This window comes from Acomys minous, assembly GCF_964271855.1.
Source record: "Acomys minous genome assembly, chromosome: 10".
Taxonomy (NCBI): Eukaryota; Metazoa; Chordata; class Mammalia; order Rodentia; family Muridae; genus Acomys; species Acomys minous.
Genome location: NC_140491.1, coordinates 48,162,908 through 48,186,190, shown reverse-complemented (window position 1 = coordinate 48,186,190; position 23,283 = coordinate 48,162,908). Strand labels below are relative to the sequence as shown.

The 23,283-nt window shown below is 49.4% G+C and overlaps 2 protein-coding genes across 16 annotated transcripts in view; one reads left to right on the top strand and one right to left on the bottom strand.

Annotated features, from left to right (window-relative positions):
- Nucleotides 1–23,283, bottom strand: part of EMID1 (EMI domain containing 1) — a 52,426-nt gene that overhangs the window by 788 nt on the left and 28,355 nt on the right. For 7 of the 12 annotated variants that reach the window (XM_084798727.1, XM_084798718.1, XM_084798723.1 and 4 more), the window contains 2 exons: nucleotides 10,565–10,609; nucleotides 2,557–2,647 (listed from right to left, as the gene is read on the bottom strand). In XM_084798727.1, coding sequence (XP_084654853.1) covers nucleotides 2,557–2,647; nucleotides 10,565–10,609 — 136 coding nt within the window. Of the gene's footprint in view, nucleotides 1–2,556; nucleotides 2,648–3,676; nucleotides 3,762–10,564; nucleotides 10,610–23,283 lie in introns of all 12 variants that reach the window. The other 5 variants (XM_084798721.1, XM_084798726.1, XM_084798720.1 and 2 more) reach the window with 3 other exon arrangements.
- Nucleotides 7–22,887, top strand: LOC311607152 (uncharacterized protein). Of its 4 annotated transcripts, XM_084798774.1 has the most exons (5): nucleotides 7–1,872; nucleotides 9,917–10,036; nucleotides 19,219–19,369; nucleotides 21,657–21,688; nucleotides 21,992–22,887. In XM_084798774.1, the coding sequence occupies exons 1-5, from the start codon at nucleotides 1,808–1,810 to the stop codon at nucleotides 22,104–22,106; spliced, it is 483 nt and encodes a 160-aa protein (XP_084654900.1). In that variant the 5' UTR covers nucleotides 7–1,807; the 3' UTR covers nucleotides 22,107–22,887. The 4 variants fall into 4 exon arrangements, 2 of the variants coding, with proteins under 2 accessions (XP_084654900.1, XP_084654901.1); XM_084798775.1 differs by lacking the exon at nucleotides 21,657–21,688 and having other exon boundaries at nucleotides 22,436–22,887; XR_014782535.1 differs by lacking the exon at nucleotides 7–1,872 and adding an exon at nucleotides 3,775–8,589 and having other exon boundaries at nucleotides 20,549–22,887.

Genomic DNA, 23,283 nt, shown 5'->3' with positions numbered 1-23,283 from the left:
TGCCGCAGGGAATAAGAAGGAGAGAGGGTAATGTCGGGGACATTGACACAGGGAGCCCACGCTTCACCCTGGGAGGTGGCAGGGTCCCCCTGGCATCCTAGAGATGGAGCTGTGGCAAATAAGGCTGGCTGCTGCCTCCCCACGTCCTCTTAGCCCCCAGCCCAGAGAGACACTTGGCCATCTATGCCTGATTGCCTAATAAGGAAGGCCAGACTCCTCGCCACATTTACATGTTTGGAATATGGGTAATGCCCCCTAAGTAATTTTTGTTGGGTTGTTGCTTTATTTTGTTTTCTGAGATAGAGTTTCTCTGTGTAACAGTCCTGGCTGTCCTAGACTTACTTTGTAGACTAGGCTGGTCTTGGACTCAAGAGATCTGCCTGCCTCTGCCTCCGAGTGCTGGGATTAAAGGTGTGTGCTACCACGCCCAGCAATGATCAAGTTTTTGAAGCTTATTTGAAGTGAAGATGGATTTGGGATCATTGCATTTCATAGCTAAGTGGCCTGATGCTAAAGAGAACTTTCCTCTTTCTTTGGGTTAAAGAACCATTTGGAGGAAAGGCCTAAATGGAGGCTTTGCCCCCAGGCAGCCTCAGGGGAACGACCCTGTATGGGCCAGGTGTCTGACTTCTCAGAGCAAGGGCATTTTCAGATAGGCCCTGAGAGCCTGGGCAGTGCCAACAAAGACTGAAGTCAGTTCCAAGGGGAGACCTGTGGTGAGGTACGCCCTGGTCTGCACATAAGCTCCAGCGTAAAACATAGCATACTTGTCCCTGAAAAAACTAATGTCCTTCAAAAATCCAAGGAGCTCTCTTGTCCAGGAAGCCGTGAGTATCCGTTAGTACCCCCGAAAGCCAGGGAGAAGATGGGGTAGCCGTCTTCCTAGTGGGGTCTAGCCCCAGGAAGGGCACTTGCCCGGGGAACCTCCCTGTCCTAGGAAACTTGATGAGGTCCGGTTCTCACTGAGGGTGCTGCTTAGGGGTGGGCCACTAATAGGGGCTGTCAGAAGTACAGCCAGCTAAGGATGGGGTCACAGTGCTCCCCCCCCCAGCTCTTCTAGCCCTCTGTGCCACCTAGCCGTCCCTTCTGTTGTTCACTAACATGCAAAGGAGGGAGCACCAGAAATCCTACAATGTTTCCTTTGAGTCTGGCCTTTGGGTCTTTGTTTCCAGTGGTCCCTCCTGCCATTGGAGGGCAATGGAAGATGGGTGCTAAGAGGGAAGGGGGGTGAGTCTCCATTCCTAAGGCAGGGACAGAGCTGGTGAGGTGGACGGAGGTCTTGTAGAAGTTTCCAGACTTTAGAGAAACCATGTGGCTAATGGGTGGGAAGTAGAAACAGACTGTGCACTTTTTTTTTTTTTTGACCAAGCTTTGCCTCATAGCCCAGGCTGGCCTCAACTTTGCTATCCTTCTCCTCCTCCCAGGGTTGGGGTCATAGGCATGTAGCCACCATGCCTGACTTGGACAGTACACACTCCAACCTCCAGATCTTATCTCATAGTAGGTCTCCTGTCAAGCTTGTGGTCTCCGCCACGTGGCATAGCCGGGTATCTTGTGACTCCACATGGGGTCCCCATCCTTGGGCACCCCCCCCCTTTAAGTCTACAGTGACCTCTAGACAGCTCCCCAGAGGCCAACTGCTTTTCAGGGCCCAGTGTCCATCTGAGCCTAGTGCTCAGCTGGTGCCTCCTGGTTTTGGGGAACAAAGGACTGGTTTTAACCTTGCCCCTCCTTCCTCCTTAGGGGCCTCTGCTTTTGGTTTTATAAGAGGGGAGGCTGGACACACTATGGAGGCCTCTGGGCATTGATGTGCATAGAGGCTGGAGGCCGGAGGGGGCAAAGCCTAGCCTATGGAATGCGGATCCTGAGAAGGTAGGTGAGGGATGGCCCGTTTCCATGGATGGCCAGCCCACCTCCCCACGCCAGCTAGCCCCATTCCAGCAGCCAGGTGCTTGAACCTGCCTTCTAGAACCTTCCCAGTCCAGCTCTGCTCTGGTTAGTCTCCACCTCTCAGAAACCTTGAGGGAAAAAAAACCCCTGTAGACTTCTCAGCCTTGTTCTTCCTCTGCTTTGTTCACTCACCCATGATCCTTGCCCTTCTGGTCTTCACTGGGTCATCGCCTCCAGGAAGCCCTCCTAGACTGTTTCCCCATGAACAGGCTCCCTCCATGGTGATGGCTGAACCCAAGGACTTATACAAGTGAAATAAGTGCCCTACCACGGAGCCATGCCCCCAGCAGGCCAGAGGCATATCTGTACTCATTACTCGGTCACTTATCTCTTCTTGGCTTTGGCTACCAGTACCAGACCCCACCCCAGCCCTACACTGCACAAGGGCAGGGCTACATCTGTTGGCTATGTTGGAGCCTCCGCCGACAGGTGACTGCCAGAACAGGAAAGCTAGTTCACTGTGCCAGGCTCTATTTTCTTGATGGCAGAAGGAGGCGAAGTGTCTTCTGGCCCAGACCAAGCAGTGGGAGGCATCTTCCTCATGCCCAAGCCCGTCCCAGGCCCATCGTGGGAGGGTTTGCCCCTGCCTGCCCGCCCTGCCATTACCTGGCCAGATGATGGCTTCCAGCAGGGTGACCCGTCTGGCTAGGAGCTCCAGCTGAGCCTGCTGCTGCAGGAAGCTCTGTAAGCTAGGAGCCTGATGGGAGACCGAGAAGAGAGGGAGCAGAGTCTGGCCTCTAAGGGCTGGGCTGTGAGCCAATGGAGGCAAAGGCAGGTAGCTGCAGATAGGCTTCAGGGCAGGCGTCTGGACCAGTGTCGGACAGACCTAGCCTCTCAGATAGCTCAGGCTGGGGACTTTGGAGGGTGAATACCATGAGGGTCAGGTTCTCCTGAGCCCTAACAGGGAACTCTGGACACACTACAACTATAGTGGTAGCTGCAAGGCAGTTACCTAGGGCCAGGACAGCAGGCCCTGTGAGAGTCTTGACAAGTTTATGGGAAAGCTGGTTGGAATTGGCAAGTGCTCCATTACCCAGACTCCTCTAGGTCCTGAGTCTACCTACCTCCGTCACGCTCAGTTCCCTGCACTTTTGGGCTCTAGCTGCATAGCCTATTTTCCTGTAGGTCTGAGACTGGCTCCATTGCCCGTGGCTTCTCCAGAGCTGAAGCGTAAGTAGAGTCTACATCCATTATCCATAGTCCTGTGGGCTTGCTCTGACTGACCCATGACCTTTTATGACAAGTCTGGCTGTTACCCACAATCCCTTGCTGATTAGGAATTTGATTTTTCTTTTCCATTCTTCCTTTCTGTTGTTATATTTTGTTCTTTGGTTTTTCGAGACAGGGTTTCTCTGTGTAGCCCAGGCTGGCCTTGGACTCACAGAGATCCTCCTGCCTCTGCCTCCTGAGAGCTGGGATCAAAGGTGTGTGCCATCACGCCCAGTTTAGGAGTCTGGTTTCATTGCCCATAATTTCTTGCAAATCTCATCCTCTGTTGTTTCTAAGCGCCAGAAGTCCTGTAAACTACTTCACCTGCCTAGCGATAGGCTCGAGGAGGAGTCCAGGAGCAGGGTCTTTCCCCATGGAGAGGCGACAGTCACTCAGGGTGGGGTAGCCTCTGTGGCCTATGCATCTTGAGCCTCAGAACTGGACTCGGGCCGGTTCCGCCCCAGCAGGGTTTGGGGGAGGCTGGTAAGCAGGGGCTGGGCTGGCTGTCTCTACTCACCATAGAGCCCAATCATTGTTTCCAAGATTAAAACCCTCTCAGCTAAAATCTTCAAAGCCTCGCGTAGTTGGTGCAACCCCTCCCCCTGTGGAGGAAAGAGACAGATGCAGCCGTGACGGGGGACAAAGGAGAGGACCCTGCGCAGCCTGCCAATGGCCCATGCCCCACCCAGGACAAGCATCTGTAGCCCTGTACCACCTACCACAGCCCAGGACCCATGGATAGAGCGAGAGGGACAGGAGGAGAGCAAGGCAGGAGGAAGGGACCCTGGAGACACCACCCCCAACCTCAGAAAGTGCCATTTGATCCCAGCTAGCAGCAAATTGTGCCTGTCTGGAGGGCACCAATCTACTGTCTCCACAGCCTGCCATAAGGTTGCTCCCAAGGCCCTGGAGAGCCAGCTCGGCCTCTCCAGCCTCACATCCTCTGTACAGTTCCTGGGACGTCCCTGGGCCATCTGCACTCTGGTGCGCTCTCACCCTCTGTCCCTCCCTCCCATCTCTCTCTCTTTTAAATTCTTTAAATGTTTTCTCTTTCTCTTTACTCATATTCTTTTGTTTTGCTCTGTTTTGTTTGTTTTTCAAGACAGGGGTTCCTCTGTGCAGCTTGGTTGCCCTAGGCTTGTTTTGTAGTCCAGCCTGGCCTAGAATTCACAGAAATCTGCCTGCCTCCGCCTCCGCCTCCGCCTCCGCCTCCGCCTCCGCCTCCGCCTCCGCCTCCGGAAGTGCTGGGATGCACCACCACCGCCCAGTAAGACAGGGTCTTTTTTTTTTTTTTTCTTCAAGACAGGGTCTTTCTTTGTAGCCTTGGCTGTCCTGGACTCACTTTGTAGACCAGGCTGGCCTCACATTCACAGCGATCCACCTGCCTCTGCCTCCCAAGTGCTGGGACTAAAGGCGTGCGCCACCACGCCTGGCCTGAGACAGTCTTAAGATGCACCCAACATGTACGGTTGCAGGTAGCCTGCTGGCCACGGGGCTCCACCTGTCTCCAGCCCACGATTCTAGGGTTACAGACACATATGCCACGTCTGACTTCTAGGTAGGTGCTAGGGATCAGATGCAGGTCCTCTTGTTTGCGCAGCAAGTGCTCTTGCGCACCAAGCCATCTCCCCTACCTCCTTTTCATGTGTGTGCATGTGTGGTGTGTGTGTATGTATGTTTATACAAGTGCTCATATATGTATGCATGCAACACGTGTACGTGTGCCTGAAGGCTAGAAGTTGACATTAGAGGTTTTTTTCTCCACCTTATTTACTGAGGCAGGGTCTCTCAATGGAACCCAGAGTTGGCTCTGGTAATCCTTCCTGTTTCTGCCTTCCAAGCTCTGGAATTGGAGTGGGGTTGGGGCGGCTGCCATGCCCAACCCAGCATTGATGTGGATCCTGGAATCCGAACCCTGGTCCTCATGTGTGCTATCTCTCCTGATCCTCCACACTTTTGCTTTGTTTTGCTGAGATATAATGTCACTCTGCGGCTCAGGTTAGCCTCAAACTCACAATAGGGCTGTTTCAGACTCCCATGTACGAGGGCTGCAGATGTAAGCCCCTGCACTTGCCTCACCATCCAACCCTCTGAAGAACAGCTAAGCAACTAAAAGAGGCCTCCCAATGTATCCACTGTGAGCCTGTCCATTCCCGGGGTTATTGCCTATGCTCCAGATGTCCTGTTAATATCAGAAAGATCAAGCTATTCTTTGGCCTGGGTACTGGCATCACTATAGGCCACATGTCAAAGTAATCCCTCGTGAAGTATCACGGAAGCAGGATATGGAAATGGACGAACCTGGGGCAGGGAAGATGGTTCAGTAGGAAGAACACCTCGTTAGCAAGAATGAGGACCTAACTCGGGAGGCAGAGGCAGGTGGATCGCTGTGAGTTCAAGGCCAGCCTGGTCTACAAAGCGAGTCCAGGATACAGCCAGGGCTACACAAAGAAACCCTGTCCAAAGAATGAGGACCTGAATTTGGAGCCTTAGAATTCATGTAAAAAGCCAGCTAAGCCAGGAGTTGGCACACGCCTTTAATCCCAGCACTCGGGAGGCAGAGGCAGGTGGATCGATGTGAGTTCAAGGCCAGCAGGGTCTGCAGAGTGAGTTCCAGAGCAGCCAAGGCTACACAGAGAAACCTTGTCTCAAGAAACTGCAGCCGGGCGGTGGTGGCGCACGCCTTTAATCTCAGCACTTGGGAGGCAGAAACTGCAAACAACATGGCACAGGCCTTTAATCCTAGCACTTGGGAGGCAGAGGCAGATGCATCTGTGAGTTCGAGGCCAGCCTGATCTACAAGGCAAGTCCAGGACAGCCAGGACTATAAGAGAAACCCTGTCTCGGAAAACAAAAAGAAAAAAGAAAGAAAGAAAAATAGAAAAACCAAACAACAAAACCCCAAAAACAAAAAACAAAGCCACCTAACTCCTATAGGCCCTGCCCTGCTGGCCTGCTAGCCTAACTGAAAAATAGTGAGCTCTCAGGCTCAAGCACAAGCGAACAGGTCAGAGAATGATCCATGGGCACACACAGCCACACACATGCATATACACAGGCATAACAATGTGTGCGCGCACGCACACACACAAAGTTTAAGGGCTGGAAAAACAGTTCAATGGTTAATAGCACATCTGTACTTCCAAAAGGTCCCAGCACCCACTTTGGGCAATTCACAATCTCGTGTAACTCCAGGCTCAGGGAATCTGTTGCTCTCTTCTGGCCTCTTTAGGCACCATCGTACATGAGCCCAGGCTGGCCTCGAACTCACAGCGCTCCGCCTGCCTCTGCCTCCTGAGTGCTGGGATTAAAGGCGTGCGCCACTACGCCCAGCCAGAAATAAATTTTAAAACATTTGAAGAGGTCAATCTTTAAAACCACCAGGAAGCCATTCCCAGCATTGGACCTTGGGGCAGTGAGGTGCAGTCAAAGGGCCCCGGGCAAGTGCTCAGCACCCTAGCTAATCTCCTAGGGAAGAAGCAGACAGGCAAATCTAGGGCGTTCATAAGACCACACTGAGAGGAGCAGGAAGCGCCCTCCAGCTCAAAGATGGAGGAACCTTGCTGGGATCTGGGCTAACATTTTTATTTTTATGTGTATAGGTATTACGCTTGTGTCTGCATGCATGTGTGTGCATCAGGTGTGTGCAGTGCCTACAGCAGCCAGGAGCCCTCTTGGGACTAGAATTACAGATGGCCATGTGGCTGGTAGGAATCAAACTCATGTCCTCAGAAGGAGCAGTAAGTGCTCTTAACCACAGAGTCATCTCTCCAGCCCCATCGATGTACTTGTTATTTTTGTGTATACAATAGTGGAGACAGAGCACATGCCGGACAGGTGCTCTACCACTGAGCTATACCCCTAGCCCTGCCTCTCTCTTACTTTTAGCTTTATATTCTCAAAGTATTCTCTCACAAATTCTCACTAAGTTGTCCAGGCTGGCCTTGAACTTGTGATCCTTTTGTGATCAGCCTTCTGCACAGCTGGGATTACAGGCTTATATACCAGGCCCACCTCTGTCTCTTTATTTTCCTTCACAGCCAAAGCAGCACCCAAGGTTCCCTGACTCCACTGACAACTGCCTGCCTCGCTGCCTGTCCGTGCTCCCACTGAACGGCCCCTGGTCCCTGATCAGGGTGCCCACAACCTTCTATTTCCTTTTTATTTCCAATCTCCAATCTATTTCCATTCTCCAAATTGGCATTCAGAAACCTACTTTGTGAACAAAGAGTTTCTCTGTGTAGCCTTGGCTGTCCTGGACTCTCTTTGTAGACCAGGCTGGCCTTGAACTCAGAGATCCGCCTGCCTCTGCCTGAGTGCTAGGATTAAAGGCGTGCACCACCACCGCCCGGCTTCTTTAAATTTTTTTTTTAATGTACATTGGTGTTTGCCCACATGTACATCTGTGTGAGGGTGTTGGGTCTCCTGGAACAGGAGTTACAGACAGTTGTGAACTGCCATGTGAGTGCTGGGAACTGAACCCGAGTCCTACTGGAAGAGCAGCCGGTGCTCTTAACTGCTGAACCATCTCTCCAGACCCCTAATTCTTAATTTTATGAGATCCTTCAGTATCTCACTCTGTAGCCTAGGGTCGCTTTGAACTTGCAGCAATCCTTCTGCCTCAGCCATCTGAAATGCTGGGACTCCAAGTATGAACCACCGTGCCTGGTTCCCAGTTTAGAAATGCTTGAACAATGCCCCGGTGTCCACCGGAGTTAGAATTCCATAATGTGGCCCTCCTAATGGCTGAGAGCCTCTATCCTCCCTCACTTTGTGTGCGCCAAACTGCCAAGCCAAGCACTTGCTACTCTTAAATATCCCTGGCTCACTCTTCCCCAGGCCATTTGTTACGTTCCTTTCATCACAGATACCCTGGAGCCCCACCCACAGCTGAGTTCCTTTTGTCCTGTGGCTGTTGACCATGCTGGTTTACCCTGTCTCCTGGGGCCCTGTGTCTGCAGAACACCTCCCTGCGCTGCCCAGCCCTGAACCTGGCATGCTGCGAGAGGCTTGGGGAACAGTGATGGGTTTGCTAAGCTCCTCTGGGAATTTAGATTGTCTTAGCTGGTTTTACTTCTTGTCCCACTTTGCTACCAGTTTGCTCTGCAGAGTTTGTCCTCAGTTTCCTTGTCTGAATAAGGGATGAAGGCGAGCAACTCAGGCCACGCATTCAGCTCCTGCAGTACATGACTGTGGCCACCTGGTGACACTGCTGAGCCACAGCTAAATTTGGCAACTGGCTCTAAAAGCTGCACTGCCCCTAGGGGGCGCTGGTAGGTGAAGTGTGTCCGTGGTGTCCATAAGACGACCCCACTATACCAGGATCCCTACCCACCTCCAACAGAACTGGTCCCTCAGCCTAGAAGAAGCAGCATTCATCTCCTGCTCAGCGAACCCTTTCCCAGGCAGCAAGCAGGGGCAGAAGTGCAGGTGATGAAAGGAGGGAGGTGGGCTGGTAGGGGTCCTGCTACCTCCTGGGGGCCCCTCCCACAAGTGGTCCTGGGTTCAAGGTCTGACCTGGGGTGTCCCAAGGCTCCCCATGCAGGGTTAGGGACTGCACAGCCTGGCTTTGTTGTGACCTAGTTTTTCCCATACTTTCTGGAATGGGTGAAAAGCCTGTTTTTTCACCATGGTCTCTGGGAGAGTGAGGGGGTCTAGGGAAGGCAGAGGGTTGGTTGTTCACATGGGTCTCCATGCTCACTGTCAAAAGCGAGGAACCACAGGGAGTGGGTGGGTGAGGATGGGGTGGGGTGGGGAGGCAAGCATCTGGGAGAGGTAGCAGGGCCCCTAGAAATCATGGGGGCGCACAGAGGTGGACTCGTGCAGGGTGAGGACTACCACGGCTGTATCCATCACTCACTCCATGACCACAAATAGAGAAGTTGGTGCCTAGTGCTGGCCACACCCTCACCAATGGCTCTCAGGGAGGACAGGAAGGAAGGTGTGATGCCACCTTCGAGAAAGAGCAGCCAGGAATGTTTATTCCCACCCTGTTTTCCAAATGCTTCCCATGTTAGCAATGGCTGCCAAGTGTGTGCACCTGAGACTTCAGGGCAGAGCAGGTTCCAGGCTTCCTCCCTATGCATCTTTAGGCAGAGGAGATTCCTAGGCCTCACATCTGCTCACTAGTATCTCCATTGGCCCTGAAGGTTCCCAGGACCCCACATGAGTCTTGAGATTTTTTTTTTTTTTTTTTTTTTTTTTTGGTTTTTCGAGACAGAGTCTCTCTGTGTAGCCTTGGCTGTCCTGGACTCACTTTGTAGACCAGGCTGGCCTCGAACTCACAGCGACCCGCCTGCCTCTGCCTCCCGAGTGCTGGGATTAAAGGCGTGCGCCACCACACCCAGCTCTCATGTGACATTTTCTAGGCCTCCCTTTCTGTTGTTCACAGTTTGTTTTGTATGGCAGTATCTAGACCACTTTATCTCCTTTTCTATGCTTCTCTTTGTATAGGACAGTTTCTAGGCTTCCCTAGTGGACCCCTTGAAGTATGTGGTGGAACCTATTACAGATCTTCTGAGTATGGCATAGTTAGGTCCCCTGACCTCATTAACCAATCCACAGATACACAACGGTTTCAAGGTTTCCCTTCGCAAGCTTCCTGGATTCTCTATGTGTATGTTGGTTTCTAGGCCCCCCGTCTTTTATACCATGGAGCCCTTGTGCATCCCTGTTTTGTTCCATGGCTTTCCTAAGATCCCTTTTCTGTTTTGGGTGGATGCTGCCTTCACACTTCCCCTTCTTCTGTGGACAACAGGACAAAGCCAAACCCGTTGAGAGGAGGGGCCGTGGAAGTGGAGATGCAGTCTGGCCTCGGTCACCTGGACTGCCCAGCAGGAAGAGGCAGAGCCCCCTTGGCCTGGAAAGGCTACAGAGGGTAAGTGGGTAAAGACAGAGACAGAGAGCATCATGGGTAGCGTCTGTGGGAAGGGCTGGCCCTGACTAGTAGGGCGAGCTAGGAGGGGTGCGGGAGCAGAGCTCCTGTAAGCATGTGCCCGGGACATCCTTGATCCAGGACCTACTGGTGAGAGAATTCTTTCCTGAGAACCTAGGGCAGGGGAAGGCAGGGGGAGACAGGGGAGACAAGAGGAGGCAGGGGAAGGCAGGGGGAGACAAAGGGAGGCAGGGGAGGCCAGGGGGAGACAGGGGGGAGACAAGAGGAGGCAGGGGAGGGCAGGGGGAGACAGGGGAGAAAAAGGGAGACAGGGGAGGACAGAGGAAGGCAGGGGGAGACAGGGGAGGGAAGGGGAGGGCAGGGGCGCCAGAGGGAGACAGGAAAGACAAGGGAGGCAGGGGAGGGGAGGGGAGGGGGAGGCAGGGAAGGCAAGGAAGGGCAGGGGGTTAGGCAGAGGTAAGCAGGAAGAGGCAGGGCAGGGGAGGGAGGCAGGGCAGGGCTGTAGCTTACCCAGTGGCTCTTCTCACCAGGATCTCCTTTGGGGCCAGGTTCTCCCTGAAAGGAGTCAGAGGTAGAAGTCAGGAAGGGAAGAGACGGGGCGGGCGTGAGGGAGGAAGGCTCAAGGGAACTTGACAGTGGTAGAGCGATTGCCCAGCTCATGTGAGAGAGACCCTGGGCTCCATCCTTGGAGGAGGGCAGTGCCCAAGGAACCCAGGAAACAAGTTGGTAGCACTGAGCACAGATTTTGATAACTTTCTATCATGTAGGAGACAGAGTTTGGAAATACCCAATGCTTTCTCGCGGAACCGCAGAAAGCCAGGCTGTGAAATAAAGAACACATGCCACAGCCAGGGAATTTTTCTAGGACCAAGAACAAAAATGGACTTTCTTCGATGAAAGTAAATTTCTAAAAGGGTGAGGTGACCTGTCTGTAATCTAACTGTCCTGGGACACTCAAAACTTCTCAAGAAAATAACAATGGAGCTCCTCAGGCAGTACCTCTTTCACCCAATGAAGCATTTAAGAATCACTCAGGAAATGTGATAAACATTTAAGAGAAAAATCAGTCAACAGGTGGGGGCTGGAGAGATGGCTCAGAGGTTAAGAGCACTGACTGCTCTTCCAGAGGTCCTGAGTTCAATTCCCAGCAACCGCATGGTGACTCACAACCATCTATGATGTGATATGATGCCCTCTTCTGGCCTGCAGGTGTACTGTATACATAATAGTAAATTAATTAACTTTTTAAAAAAATCAATCAACAGGAAACAGATCTTGTAAGTAGGAGATGAATATTTAAAATATCCAAGACAGAGGCTGGAGAGCTGGCTCGGTGGTTAAGAGCACTTGCTGCTCTTGCAGAGGACCCAGGTTCAGTCCCCAGCACCCACATGGGTGCTGTGACTCCAGTTCCAGGTGATCCAGCACCCTCTTGTGACCTCTGCAGGCAGCAGGCACGCATGTGGTGCAGAGACATACATGCAGGCAAAACACTCATACACATAAAGAGAAATCTTTAAAAATTAACAAAATCTCTATGTCAGGTATTTTGGATCATTGAGAGGGTTCAGCAAGCCTGCCCATGCCTGAGAGCCTCAGTAGGACCCACAGTGGGAGGAGAGAGCTGACTCCTGAGATCAGTCCTGTCTAACATGCATGCCCCACCATCAAACACACACAAAACAATTGCAAATAAAATGAAAAAAATTAGTGCCGGGCGTGGTGGCGCACGCCTTTAATCCCAGCACTCGGGAGGCAGAGGCAGGTGGATCGCTGTGAGTTCGAGGCCAGCCTGGACTACAAAGTGAGTCCAGGACAATCAAGGCTACACAGAGAAACCCTGTCTCGAAAAAAAAAATTAAGTTTAAACATTTTTAATGATTAAAAAAAAAATTTTAAAGACTGTACACATGAGTGGAGACACTAATAGAGGCCAGAAGAGGGTGCTGGATGCTGGAGCTGGATTTGCAGGTGGCTTTGATCCATCTCACATGACTTGAGTCCTCAGAGCAGTTATGCAACTAACCACTGGGCGATCTCTTCAGTTCCATAAAAAATAATAATAAAATAATAAATGTTAACCAGGAATGGTAGCACATGCCTTTAATCCCAGCACTCCGGAGGCAGAGGCAGGTGGATCTCTGTGAGTTCAAGCCAGCCTGTTCTGCAAAGGGAGTCCAGGACAGCCAAGGCTACACAGAGAAATCCTGTCTTGAAAAACCAAATAAATAAATAAATCACTTCCAGAGGTCCTGAGTTCAATTCCCAGCAACCACATGGTGATTTACAACCATCTGTAATGTGATTTGGTGCCCTCTTCTGGCCTGCAGGTGTACATACAGGAAGAACACTCATATGCATGAAACAAATAACTAAATTAAAAAAAAAAGAAAATCCAAAACACAAACAAACAAACAGAGAAATCAAATGGAAATCCTAAAAGTAAAATTTCATTAGACATGGGGCCAGTGTGATGGCTCAGCAGGTAAAGACACTTGCTATCAACCGAGAAAACTTGAGTACAGGCCTCTGCACCCACGTGATGGAAAAAGAGGACCCACTACTTCAGCTTACGCCAGGGCATGCATGTGTGTGCACACGTGCACAAAATAGATAAAATGTGATAAAAAAAACTTAACAAGATTGTACAAAAAAAAACAAAACCAACCAATTAATTTGAAGAAAAGCCAGTTTAAACTGAAGCAGTGGGAGAGGCAGGGAGGATGTTTTAAAAACCTGGCGTGGGGTGAACTGTTTGACGGGGTACAAGGTATTCCACAAGAATGGGGTCGGGGCTCCAGGCCAGCACTGCGACTGCAGTCCAGGCAGAGAAGACAGGGGCCCCAGAACATTTTCCACTGACCCATTGTCTGTCTTCAAATTTGGTTTCAAAAGAAAACATAATATACCTCTAGGATCCAAGTGCTACATGAAGCTGAGTGTGGCCATGCCATCCTAATAACTTAAAGGGGGGGGTGGCAGTAATGTTTTTTTTCTTATTGAGACAAGGCTTCATTGTATAGCCCAGGCTCTCTGCTTCCTGACAGCTGGGATTACAGGTATGTGGCACCGCTCCCAGCGGTAACTTCCGTGATGCCTGTCAGAAAGGTGAGCACACAGGCAAACTGTCCCCAGGCCCTGAGGGAAAGCAAGGAGTTAACGAGGCTCATCAAACACAAGAGCAGAGTCCTTCAGGAAGCAGAGCTGGGGGACCTAACTGCACCAGAGACCCTCAGGAACCAGAGCTGGGGGGGGGGGCACACTAACTGTACCAGAGACCCTCAGGAACCAGAGCTGGGGGGCACACTAACTGTCCCAGAGAAGCCCTCCAGAGGCTGAGTGGGTTCCAGTCACAGTACTTTGTGAGTTTCATGTCAAAGACTTCTACCCAGGTCTTCCCAGTGAACACCAGAGAAGGGAAGGGAGAAAAGGAGCCATTTTGAAATACGACAGAACATTCTGTTGCTGTGGCGGCCAAGGCAGAAGGATTGCCAGAAATGGGAGGCCAGCTCAGCCAGGGCTATATAGTAAATCCTGGTCTCAAAAACCAAACCAAACATGGCTGGGCGGTGATGGCGCACGCCTTTAGTCCTAACACTCAGGAAGCAGAGGCAGGCAGATCTCTGAGTTCAAGACCAGCCTGGTCTACTGAGAGAGTTCCAGCGCAGCCAGGGCTACACAGACCAGTGCTGTCTCAAGCCCCACCTCCACATGAAAGAAAAGAAAGGAAGGAAGGAAGGAAGGAAGAAAGAAAAGAGATGGCTGGAGAGATGGCTCAGAGGTTAAGAACACTGCCTGCTCTTGCAGAGGTCCTGAGTTCAATTCCCAGCAACCACATGGTTGCTCACAACCATCTATAATGAGATCTGGTGCCCTCTTCTGGCCTACAGGTGTACATGCAGGCAAAACACTGTATACTTAATAAATAAATAAGTCTTAAAAAAGAAAGAGAAAGATTAAATTGATAATAACTTTCAAAGCAGAATGTTCAGGTACAGGTGGGTTGCTATTAATTGTGTCAATAGACTAAGGAAGAATTGCGGTCACTCCCTGATTCCTTTCAGATGCTTCCTAATTCATCCTTCGGGGCGTTGGGAGTTTAACCCAAGCACCCAACATGCTGAGCTTGTACTCTACAGAGCTGCAGCCCAGGTCCCCGACGGCGTTTTATGAGACCACAGAGATCTGCCTGCCTCTGCCTCTGAGTGCTGGGATCAAAGGCAGAAGACAGCCTAGTGGATCTCTGTAAGTTGGGAGCCAGCCTGGTCTACATAGCAAGTTCCAGAATATTCAGGGCTACACAGAGAAACCTTGTGGGGTGGGGGGTGTGTATGGGGGGAGGGAAGAAAGAGAAAAAGAAAAAAGGAAAGAAAAGAAAGGCAAGGGTGGCTTCTTTTTTTTTTTTTTTTTTTTAGTTTTTCGAGACAGAGTCTCTCTGTGTAGCCTTGGCTGTCCTGGACTCACTTTGTAGACCAGGCTGGCCTTGAACTCACAGCGATCCGCCTGCCTCTGCTTCCGAGTGCTGGGATTAAAGGCGTGCACCACCACACCCGGCCCAAGGATGGCTTCTTATCACTGTGTTTTCAATACAGTACTTACTAGAAATCCTAGCCAATGCATTAAAACAAAAAGAGGAAATACAGAGTATATGGATTTGGCTGATGATTTTTTTTTTTTACACAATTTGATTCCTCTATGTAGAAAGTCTGAGACAACTAAAAAAAAAATGTTCCTGGGACTAATATGTTATTATAGCAATGATATACGCTAACACACAGAAGCTTATGCATGCCAGCAGTGAACAACTGGAATTTGAAATAAAAAAAATATATTACTATTGCCCAGAGTGGTGGCACACACCTTTAGTCTCAGTACTGGGGAGGCAGAGACTGTAGTATCTCAGTTTAGTTAAGGTCTAGCCTGGCCTACATAGCAAGCTCTCAACTTCCAGGGCTACATCGAAAGACTGTCTCAGAAGAGCAACAACAGGGCTGGAGAGATGGCTCAGTGGTTAAAAGCGCCACCTGTTCTCCCAAAAATCCTGAGTTCTGGCCTGAAGACATACATGCAAGCAAAACAACATATACTTAATAAATACATTAAAAAAGAAAGAAAGAAAGATGATCAGAAGGGCCCGATATGCAGCCGGGCGTGGTGGCGCACGCCTTTAATCCCAGCACTCGGGAGGCAGAGGCAGGTGGATCGATGTGAGTTCGAGGCCAGCCTGGTCTACAAAGCGAGTCCAGGATGGCCAGCGCTACACAGAGAAACCCTGTCTCGAAAAACCAAAAAAAAAAAAAAACAAAACAAAACAGAAGGGCCCGATAGAGCACAATCACATGAACAGAGGCCAAGGCACAGGTGGACACATGAAAGGCTGGCCCCAGTCCGTATCAGCAGGGACCTGCAAATTAAAATGGCGGCGAGACAAAGCACAACAAACACCCAGGCGAGGCGAGGCGGTGGAGACAGACTAAGAGGCAGGAGAATCTCTTGAATTTGAGGACAACCTCGACCAAACCAGAACAACAAAATACCTTCCCAACGAAACAGTACTGCACACCTGTCAGAATGGCCAGAACACCTAATGACAAATGCCGAGTGGAGGTGAGGGTGTGGGGAAGGTGCGGCTCTCATTTGGTGCTGGGAGGAGCTTGTGTGGCTCAAGTGAGAACAGCGCCAAAGGGCCATATGTTTGAATGCTAGCTAGGTCACAAGTTAGTGGGACTGTCTGGAAAGAAGTATTGAGTTGTGTGGTGTGTGGCCTGTTTTATTTTTTTTAATGTATTTATTATGCATTCAATGTTCTGAAGAGGGCATCAGATCACATTATAGATGGTTGTGAGCCACCATGTACTTAGTGGGAATTGAACTCAAGACCTCTGGAAGAGCAGGCAGTGTTCTTAACCTCTGAGCCATCTCTCCAGGCCCAGGGTGTGGCCTTTTGGGAGTAGATGTTGTCTTGTTGGAGGAGGTGTGTCACTGGGGATGGGCCCACCAGGCCCACCCTCTGCCTGCCTGCTGCCGGTGGATCAGGAAGAGAAGCTTTGGGCTCAGGCTCCAGCACCACGTCGGCTTGGATTAACTCTCTGAAACACTGAGGAAGTCCCCAACTAAAGGCTAGGAAGACAGACCCTCAGTTGAGGAACTGTCTCCATCAGCTTGGCCTGTGGCGTGCCTAGGGGTACATTTTGATTGCTGGTTGATAAAGGAGGGCCCAGCCCATGCGGGCAGTTGCCTCCTCGAAGCAGGTGCTCTGTGTCATAGAAGAAAGCTGGTTTTTGAGCATTTTAAGAAAACGAAGCCAGAGCTTGTTGTCGGTTGTGTGGTGGCACACACCTTTAATCCCAGCACTGGGGGTAGAGGGGGTGGGGGTAGGGGGGTAAGGCAGGTAAATCCTTGTGAATTTGAGGCCATCCTGGTCTACATAGTGAGTCCAGGAGAGCCAAGGATACAGAGAAACCTGTCTTGAAAAAAGAAAAACTAAGAAAACCAAGCCAGGGGCTGGAGAGATGGCTCAGAGGTTAAGAGCATTTGCCTGCTCTTCCAAATGTCTTGAGTTCAGTTCCCAAAAACCACATGGTGGCTCACAACCATCTATAATGAGACCTGGTGCCCTCTTCTGGTGTGTAGTCGTACATGCAGGCAAAACACTATGTAATAAATAAATCTTAAAAAAAGAAAAGAAAACCGGCCAGGTGTGGAGGCACACACCTTCAATCCAGCACTTGAGAGACAGAGGCAGGCAAATTGCTGTGAGTTCCAGGCCAGCCTGGTCCACAAAGCTAGTCCAGGACAGCCAAGGCTACACAGAGGAACTCTGTCTTGAAAAACAAAAAAAACAGCCGGGCGTGGTGGAGCACGCCTTTAATCCCAGCACTCAGGAGGCAGAGGCAGGCAGATTGCTGTGGGTTCGAGGCCAGCCTGGTCTACAAAGCTACACAGAGAAACCCTGCCTAAAAAAAAAAAAAAAAAAAGAAAAGAAAAGAAAAGAAAAACAAAAAAACAAAAAAAAACAATAACAACAAAAAAGAAAACCAAGCCAGTAAAGTCATATCCCTCCATGGTCTCTACTTCAGTTCCTGCCTTAAGCTCCCACCCTGGCTCCCCCAGCGATGGTCTATTATTATTACCTGAAAGCCAAGCAGACCTTCCTTCCAGGCTGTTTTCCATTAGACGTAGCAACAGAACGCTAACTCGGACAGACAGAGACCTGGATCTACAGAAAAGTACAGTGTTTGAGGTGACTGCAGCCAGCCCTCTGTATTCACGTGGGCTCCGCTCTCCTGTGACACTACACCCCAAGGCTTTCAAATCCCTCAATAAAAGACTGGGGGTAGCCGAGGATGGGGTCAGGGTCCTCTGCTGGCGGCCTACCACTGCTGGGCACACTTCCACTGAGGCTGGGACCCCCGAATGCTACAGCCCCCCCCATCCCCCCACCCCTCCACTTCCCCAGCCCTGCAGCAGCCTTTGCTGAATTTGGCTGAGGGAGCCAGATCCCTGTCACCCACTCCCTGCCTCCCTTCAGCAGGCCAAAAAACTGCCTTACCACAAATACTTCTCAAATACCTAACCTCTGCTCTTATCTCTAAGACTGTACTTTCCAACTTTTTTTTTCCCCCTGAGACAGGGTTTCTCTGTGTAGCCTTGGCTCTCTTGGACTCCTTATATAGACCAGGCTGGCCTTGAACTCATAGGGATCCACCTGCTTCTGCCTCCCGAGTGCTGGGATTAAAGGCGTGCGCCACCACACCTGGCCCCTTTCCAACTCTTAAAAATAAAAAATAAAAAACAAAAACCAACCCTCTCTGATTTCTTTTTCTGCTCTCAAACAAACAAACAAACGAACAAAAACCTTTTATCTCCTTTTCGAGTAAGAAACCTACAAGTTTCATTTTAAACGTATAAATTTTTATACAACATGCTAGCTACCTATATGATTCAACCTTGGCTCAAATGTTTTTATATAATGTTTCATTTCAAAATTATAAAAGTCTATTCAGATTAACAAGCTAATTTAAGATGTATATCTAACTACCTATGTCTTTACTAACTAGTATTTGGATAAATGCTATTTCTCCAGTCACCAGCTGTTCTGGGTCCATCTGAAAGCTTCTTGGCCAGTGGGTTTGATATAATAAATTCAAATGCAATTTTAAAATTGTTCAACAATGTTCTACTATATTGTCAGCCTTGGAAACTATGATATATTAATTCTAGAAACATTCATTTGTTTACAGTGTTAGAACTTGATTATAATGCTTTACCTTCCTTCTCAAAAGCTTAAAAAATCACTGCCTTAGGGGCTGGAGAGATGGCTTAGAGGTGAAGAGCACTGACTGCTCTTCCAGAGGTCCTGAGTTCAATTCGCAGCAACCACATGGTGGCTCACAACCATCTGTAATGAGATCTGGTGCCCTCTTCTGGCCTGCAGGTATACATGCAGGTGAAACACTATATGCTTAAATAAATAAATCTTAAAAACAACAGCAAGAACAAAAAAAACCACTGCCTTAGCTGGGCATGGCAGCACACACCTTTAATCCCAGCACTTCGGAGGCAGAGGCAGACAGATCTCTGTAAAACTGTATACCAGGCTTTGGTATACAAAATAAGTCCAAGACAGCCAGGACTGCAAGAGAAATCCTGTGTGGAAAAACAACAACAAAAATTACTGCCTTAAATAGGATTAGCCTTGTTTTTGCTAATCTATAGTTTTAGACTTTTATAAGCTATGAAATTTTATTATCTAAATCATACAGGAAACTGTTCTGATGTATATATATATATATATATATATATATATATATATATATATATATATGTGCGCCACCACCGCCCGGCTATCTGTTTATATTTTTTAAGGCTCTAACTCAACAGGGATGAAACCTGAAGTGGTAGTCCTTAATGATTAAGATGTCGTAAATGGGAGTCAGGTGTGGTGGCGCACGCCTTTAATCCCAGCACTGGGGAGGCAGAGGCAGGTGCATCGCTGTTGAGTTTGAGGCCAGCCTGGTCTACCAAGCCAGTCAGTCCAGGACAGCCAAGGCTACACAGAGAAACCCTGTCTCGAAAAAACAAAAAACAAAACTAAACAACAAAAAACAAATCAAAAAAAGAAAAGAAAACAGATTTTCAAATCCTACCAGTACTTCCCCAAGGTCTCAGCGGATGACTTCAACCCTGGATTGTGGTGTGCGGAAACACGGGGCGAGACTGCCCCCAATGTCTCACCCCCTGCTAGGGCCCAGCCTGAACTGTCGACAACCCGGACACGCAGAGAGTTATTGCCTCACATTGCTGAAAACCAAGGTGAGGTCAGTCTCTTCATGTTCTCCTTCCACAGAAAAACCCACAGATCTTCTGCCCCTGGTGACCAGACTGCCTGCCCATGTTGCCACAGGGGCCGGGGACAACCGTCTAGGTACTGGGACATGACTAGTCATCTCTGCCACTTTAACTGATACAGACATTCATTTAAGTTACAATTTAGCCTTCTCAGGTCTCTGATCACATTGGCAGCTAAACTAATGGTAGCTTAATAGCTGGAGAACTGGCAATTAGCTCCTTAGCCCAAGGTAACCCGAAGCCCAAAGCTGTTAGTCAACCCACTAGCTAGTTATCGATCTCTTATTTTGTTTTTCGAGACAGGGTTTCTCTGTGTAGCCTTGGCTGTCCTGGACTCGCTTTGTAGACCAGGCTGGCCTCGAACTCACAGAGATCTGCCTGCCTCTGCCTCCTGAGTGCTGGGATTAAAGGTGTGCGCCACCACGCCCGACTTGATCTCTTATTGAAATGCAAACAGGTTTGCCTTTCTCGCAGAGCTCATGTTAAAGGTAAAGCAGTCTTCAGCTGCATGCAGGGAACCAGGCCTTAAGCTCCACACCGAGTGGTACTGCTGTCAGGTCTACATACAGCCTACCTTACTCCCAGACCTAACAAGCAGGTCTCAGACGCAGCCTTTTACCATCCTGTCAGCTAAAGCACACTGGTTGCTCATTTCAGCTGTGTGCCATGGCAAATAATTAGATAAGGACACAGAAGTTTAAGTTAAAAAGGAAAGGTTCTAAGAAAGCATTTAAGGTTGGTAAATGCAAGTTATGAAAGTCGGAGGGTCTAAAGGATTTTTTTTTTCCCGAGACAGGGTTTCTCTGTGTAGCCTTGGCTGTCTTGACCTTGCTTTGTAGACCAGGCTGGCCTCGAACTCACAGTGATCCGCCCACCTCTGCCTCCTGAGTGCTGGGATTAAAGGCGTGTGCCACCACGCCTGGCTAAAGGATGTTTTAAGGTATCCAAAATAGATTTTTAAAAAATGCCTCAGATTTCTTCCAGTTGCTATGCTATTGTTGTATTAACTGTCTAGAGCTTTGATATTAATCAACGAATCTCTAATTTGTTAATCTAACTCTGGTAAAACAAAACTAAACACTCCACTATGATAGTTTCAAGTTCAAGATTTTAAATTTTCTTTGGTTTGTCTTTTAAATATAGACTTAAGAGGCTGGAGAGATGGCTCAGAGGTTAAAAGTACTGCCTGCTCTTCCAAAGGTCATGAGTTCAATTCCCAGCAACCACTTGATGGTGCATAACCATCTATGAGATCTTCCGGTGTGCAGTCCAGAACATTATATGCTAAATAAATAAATCTTTTAAAAGTATATAGACTTGGGCTGGAGAGATGGCTCAGAGGTTAAGGGCACTGACTGCTCCTCCAGAGGTCCTGAGTTCAATTCCGAGCAACCACATGGTGGCTCATGACCATCTATAATGTGATTTTGTGTCCTCTTCTGGTGTGCAGGTGTACATGCAGGCAGAGCATTGTATACATAATAATTAATAAATAAAATAAAATAAAAAGTATATAGACTTAAAATATTTCCTATTAAGCCAGGTGTGGTGGTGCAGGCCTTTAATCCCAGCACTCAGGAGGCAGAGGCAGGAGGATTTCTGTGAGTTCAAGGTCAGCCTGATCTACAAAGCGAGTCCAGGACACCCAAGGCTACAAAGAGAAACCCTGTCTTGAAAAACAAAAAACAACAACAAAAAATTTCCCATTGTGTTTGAATTATATACCTCCAGTCTTTTGGACAGAGGGAAGAAGCTCCTCTTTCATGATATGAAAAATTAAGATCCAGTGAGCATTTACCCTTCTGTTCTACAGGACATTTCTTTCTCCCCATGTTACTGTTCCACAGATGTCAGAAAGATCCAGCAAGCTGCTGCTTTTCCTAAGCTCACCTCAGAAAGTATTTATGCTCTCTCCTGCAGCCCCCTCCCCAGACAGGGTTTCTCTGTGTAGCCTTGGCTGTCCTAAACTCACATTGTAGAACAGGGTGGCCTCAAACTCAACAGCAATCCACCTGCCTCTGCCTCCCAAGTGCTGGGATTAAAGGCGTGCTCCACCACGCCCAGCTATGAGTATTCATGCTTTTAACCCAAAGCTTTCCCCCCAAGCCCCTGCTATACTGTAACACAAAGATACACGGCTGCCACCTTTCTACAAAGTGTGTTTCACTGCAGATTACAAATAATGGTTGATGGTAACGGGTCTAAAATGTACCTCCCTTTGTAAACCTAAACGGATTCTTGTAAACTACAGGAAATCCGCCTCTCAGGTCAAACGGAACCCAGGTAAGTACTGTCAATCAACAGCCTAAGTTTCCCACCTATCCCCTATCTCAGAGGGTGGGCTTCTCCCCCATCCCTGGTTTTGGGATTCCCCTAACTACCCGATTGCTACATTCATGCACCCAACACTGACTGATTGCTGAGCCCTCTCCTAGTTGATGTAAACACTTCCTGTCATTCTTGCCAACCTACATCCAACCCCCCAAGCTCCCCCCCCCCCAATCTAGGACCTTCTTTCCGGGTGAGACCTCCCTCTACCAGCCCGGTTCCGTCTCCCTCCTCTCTCGTTGGTGTTTGAAATCCTAGCCCTAGGGGACCCTGTCTGCTCTGGCCGCGCCCTTGGACTCTGACCAGCGCTGAAGAGACTGCACCAGTTTCATCTAATCAAGCCTTGCTTTGGGGGACGCCAAGAAGTCACTGACTTCTACTCTCCCCGTGGGAACAGTCCGTTCACCGTCCCTTCAGGCTCCTCTGGGACGTCTTCTGGAGAATTTCAAATCCCCACACCCACATTAAGGGCTGTGAAGCTTACACACCTCCACAACCAAACTTGGACAGGTCCGAAATGAGACTTTTTGATTACTGCCCCAAGCTGGTAAATGGAAGTTAGTTCCTTATGTTCAAGCTTTCTGTCTTCTTCATTCCAAAACTTCTGTCTCTGCGCGCTCTCCCAAAAGTTTCAAATGGACACTGAGGGGAATTTTCTCCTTCACCCACTGACTTTGTCTTCCACTCACATCTCCGTTCCAGCATCCTGACAGGTTCCCTGCATCCAGGACATCGCCAAAGCAGCTACCCACAGTGCTCCAGTCCAACCTCGCAGACTGTGCCAGCTGGACCTGCATTGTCCCTCCCCTAGCCACAGATGTCCTCAGACCCTAGGCAGCAAATACAACAGCCTCCTCTTCTCAGACTTGGCCAACATTTCAGCCTTTTGACCCCCTGCCACTTCCCTAGTGTTGGGCAGGAAGCAGCCAAAGACGATTGATTTCATTTATTATCAACAAAAGACTGGAATGGTGTGCCTCAGACCTGGGAGAAACAGCTCCGGGTTCTCCCAGCACTCCTTGGTCCCTGTCTGCGGCAGGGCATGGCTGGCACACCCCGCCCTCTACCCCGAACTTTCCAGGGCAGGGCTCTTCCCCTTCACCATATAATCCAGACATTTTGTTGTTCTTTCTTCTCTCTCTCTCTCCCTCCCTTTCTCTTCCCCCCCCCCCCCGCCTCCCCATTGCATGGCAGCCAAGAGCTGCTCCCAATGAACCTATATTTATATACTTTAACTTATTTTGCATGAAAAGCAACCCAATGCCCTCTTTTTTCTTTTATTCTTTCATTCTTTTTTTTTGAGAGAGAGAGAGAGAGAGAGAGAGAGAGAGAGAGAGAGAGAAAGAGAGAGGGAGTTTCTCTGTGTAACAGCCCTGGCTGCCCTGGACTCGCTTTTGTAGACCAGGCTGGCCTTGAACTTACAGTGAACTGCCTGGGATTAAAGGTGTCTACCACCACACCTGGCTTTTTTTTTTTTTTTTAATTTATAGGAAAAGGGAGGAATGTTGGCATATAAGCATCCTGCCCCTAGGTTGCTTAGCAACCTATGG

What these genes read in the sequence shown, in the direction of transcription:
- LOC311607152 (XM_084798774.1), top strand. Translation starts at nt 1,808, where the DNA reads ATGTGCATAGAGGCTGGAGGCCGGAGGGGGCAAAGCCTAGCCTATGGA. An exon ending in TCACATTGCTGAAAACCAAG is followed by an intron (nt 19,370 to 21,656) that starts GTGAGGTCAGTC and finishes TGTAAACTACAG; the next exon opens with GAAATCCGCCTCTCAGGTCA. An exon ending in TCAGGTCAAACGGAACCCAG is followed by an intron (nt 21,689 to 21,991) that starts GTAAGTACTGTC and finishes TTGAAATCCTAG; the next exon opens with CCCTAGGGGACCCTGTCTGC.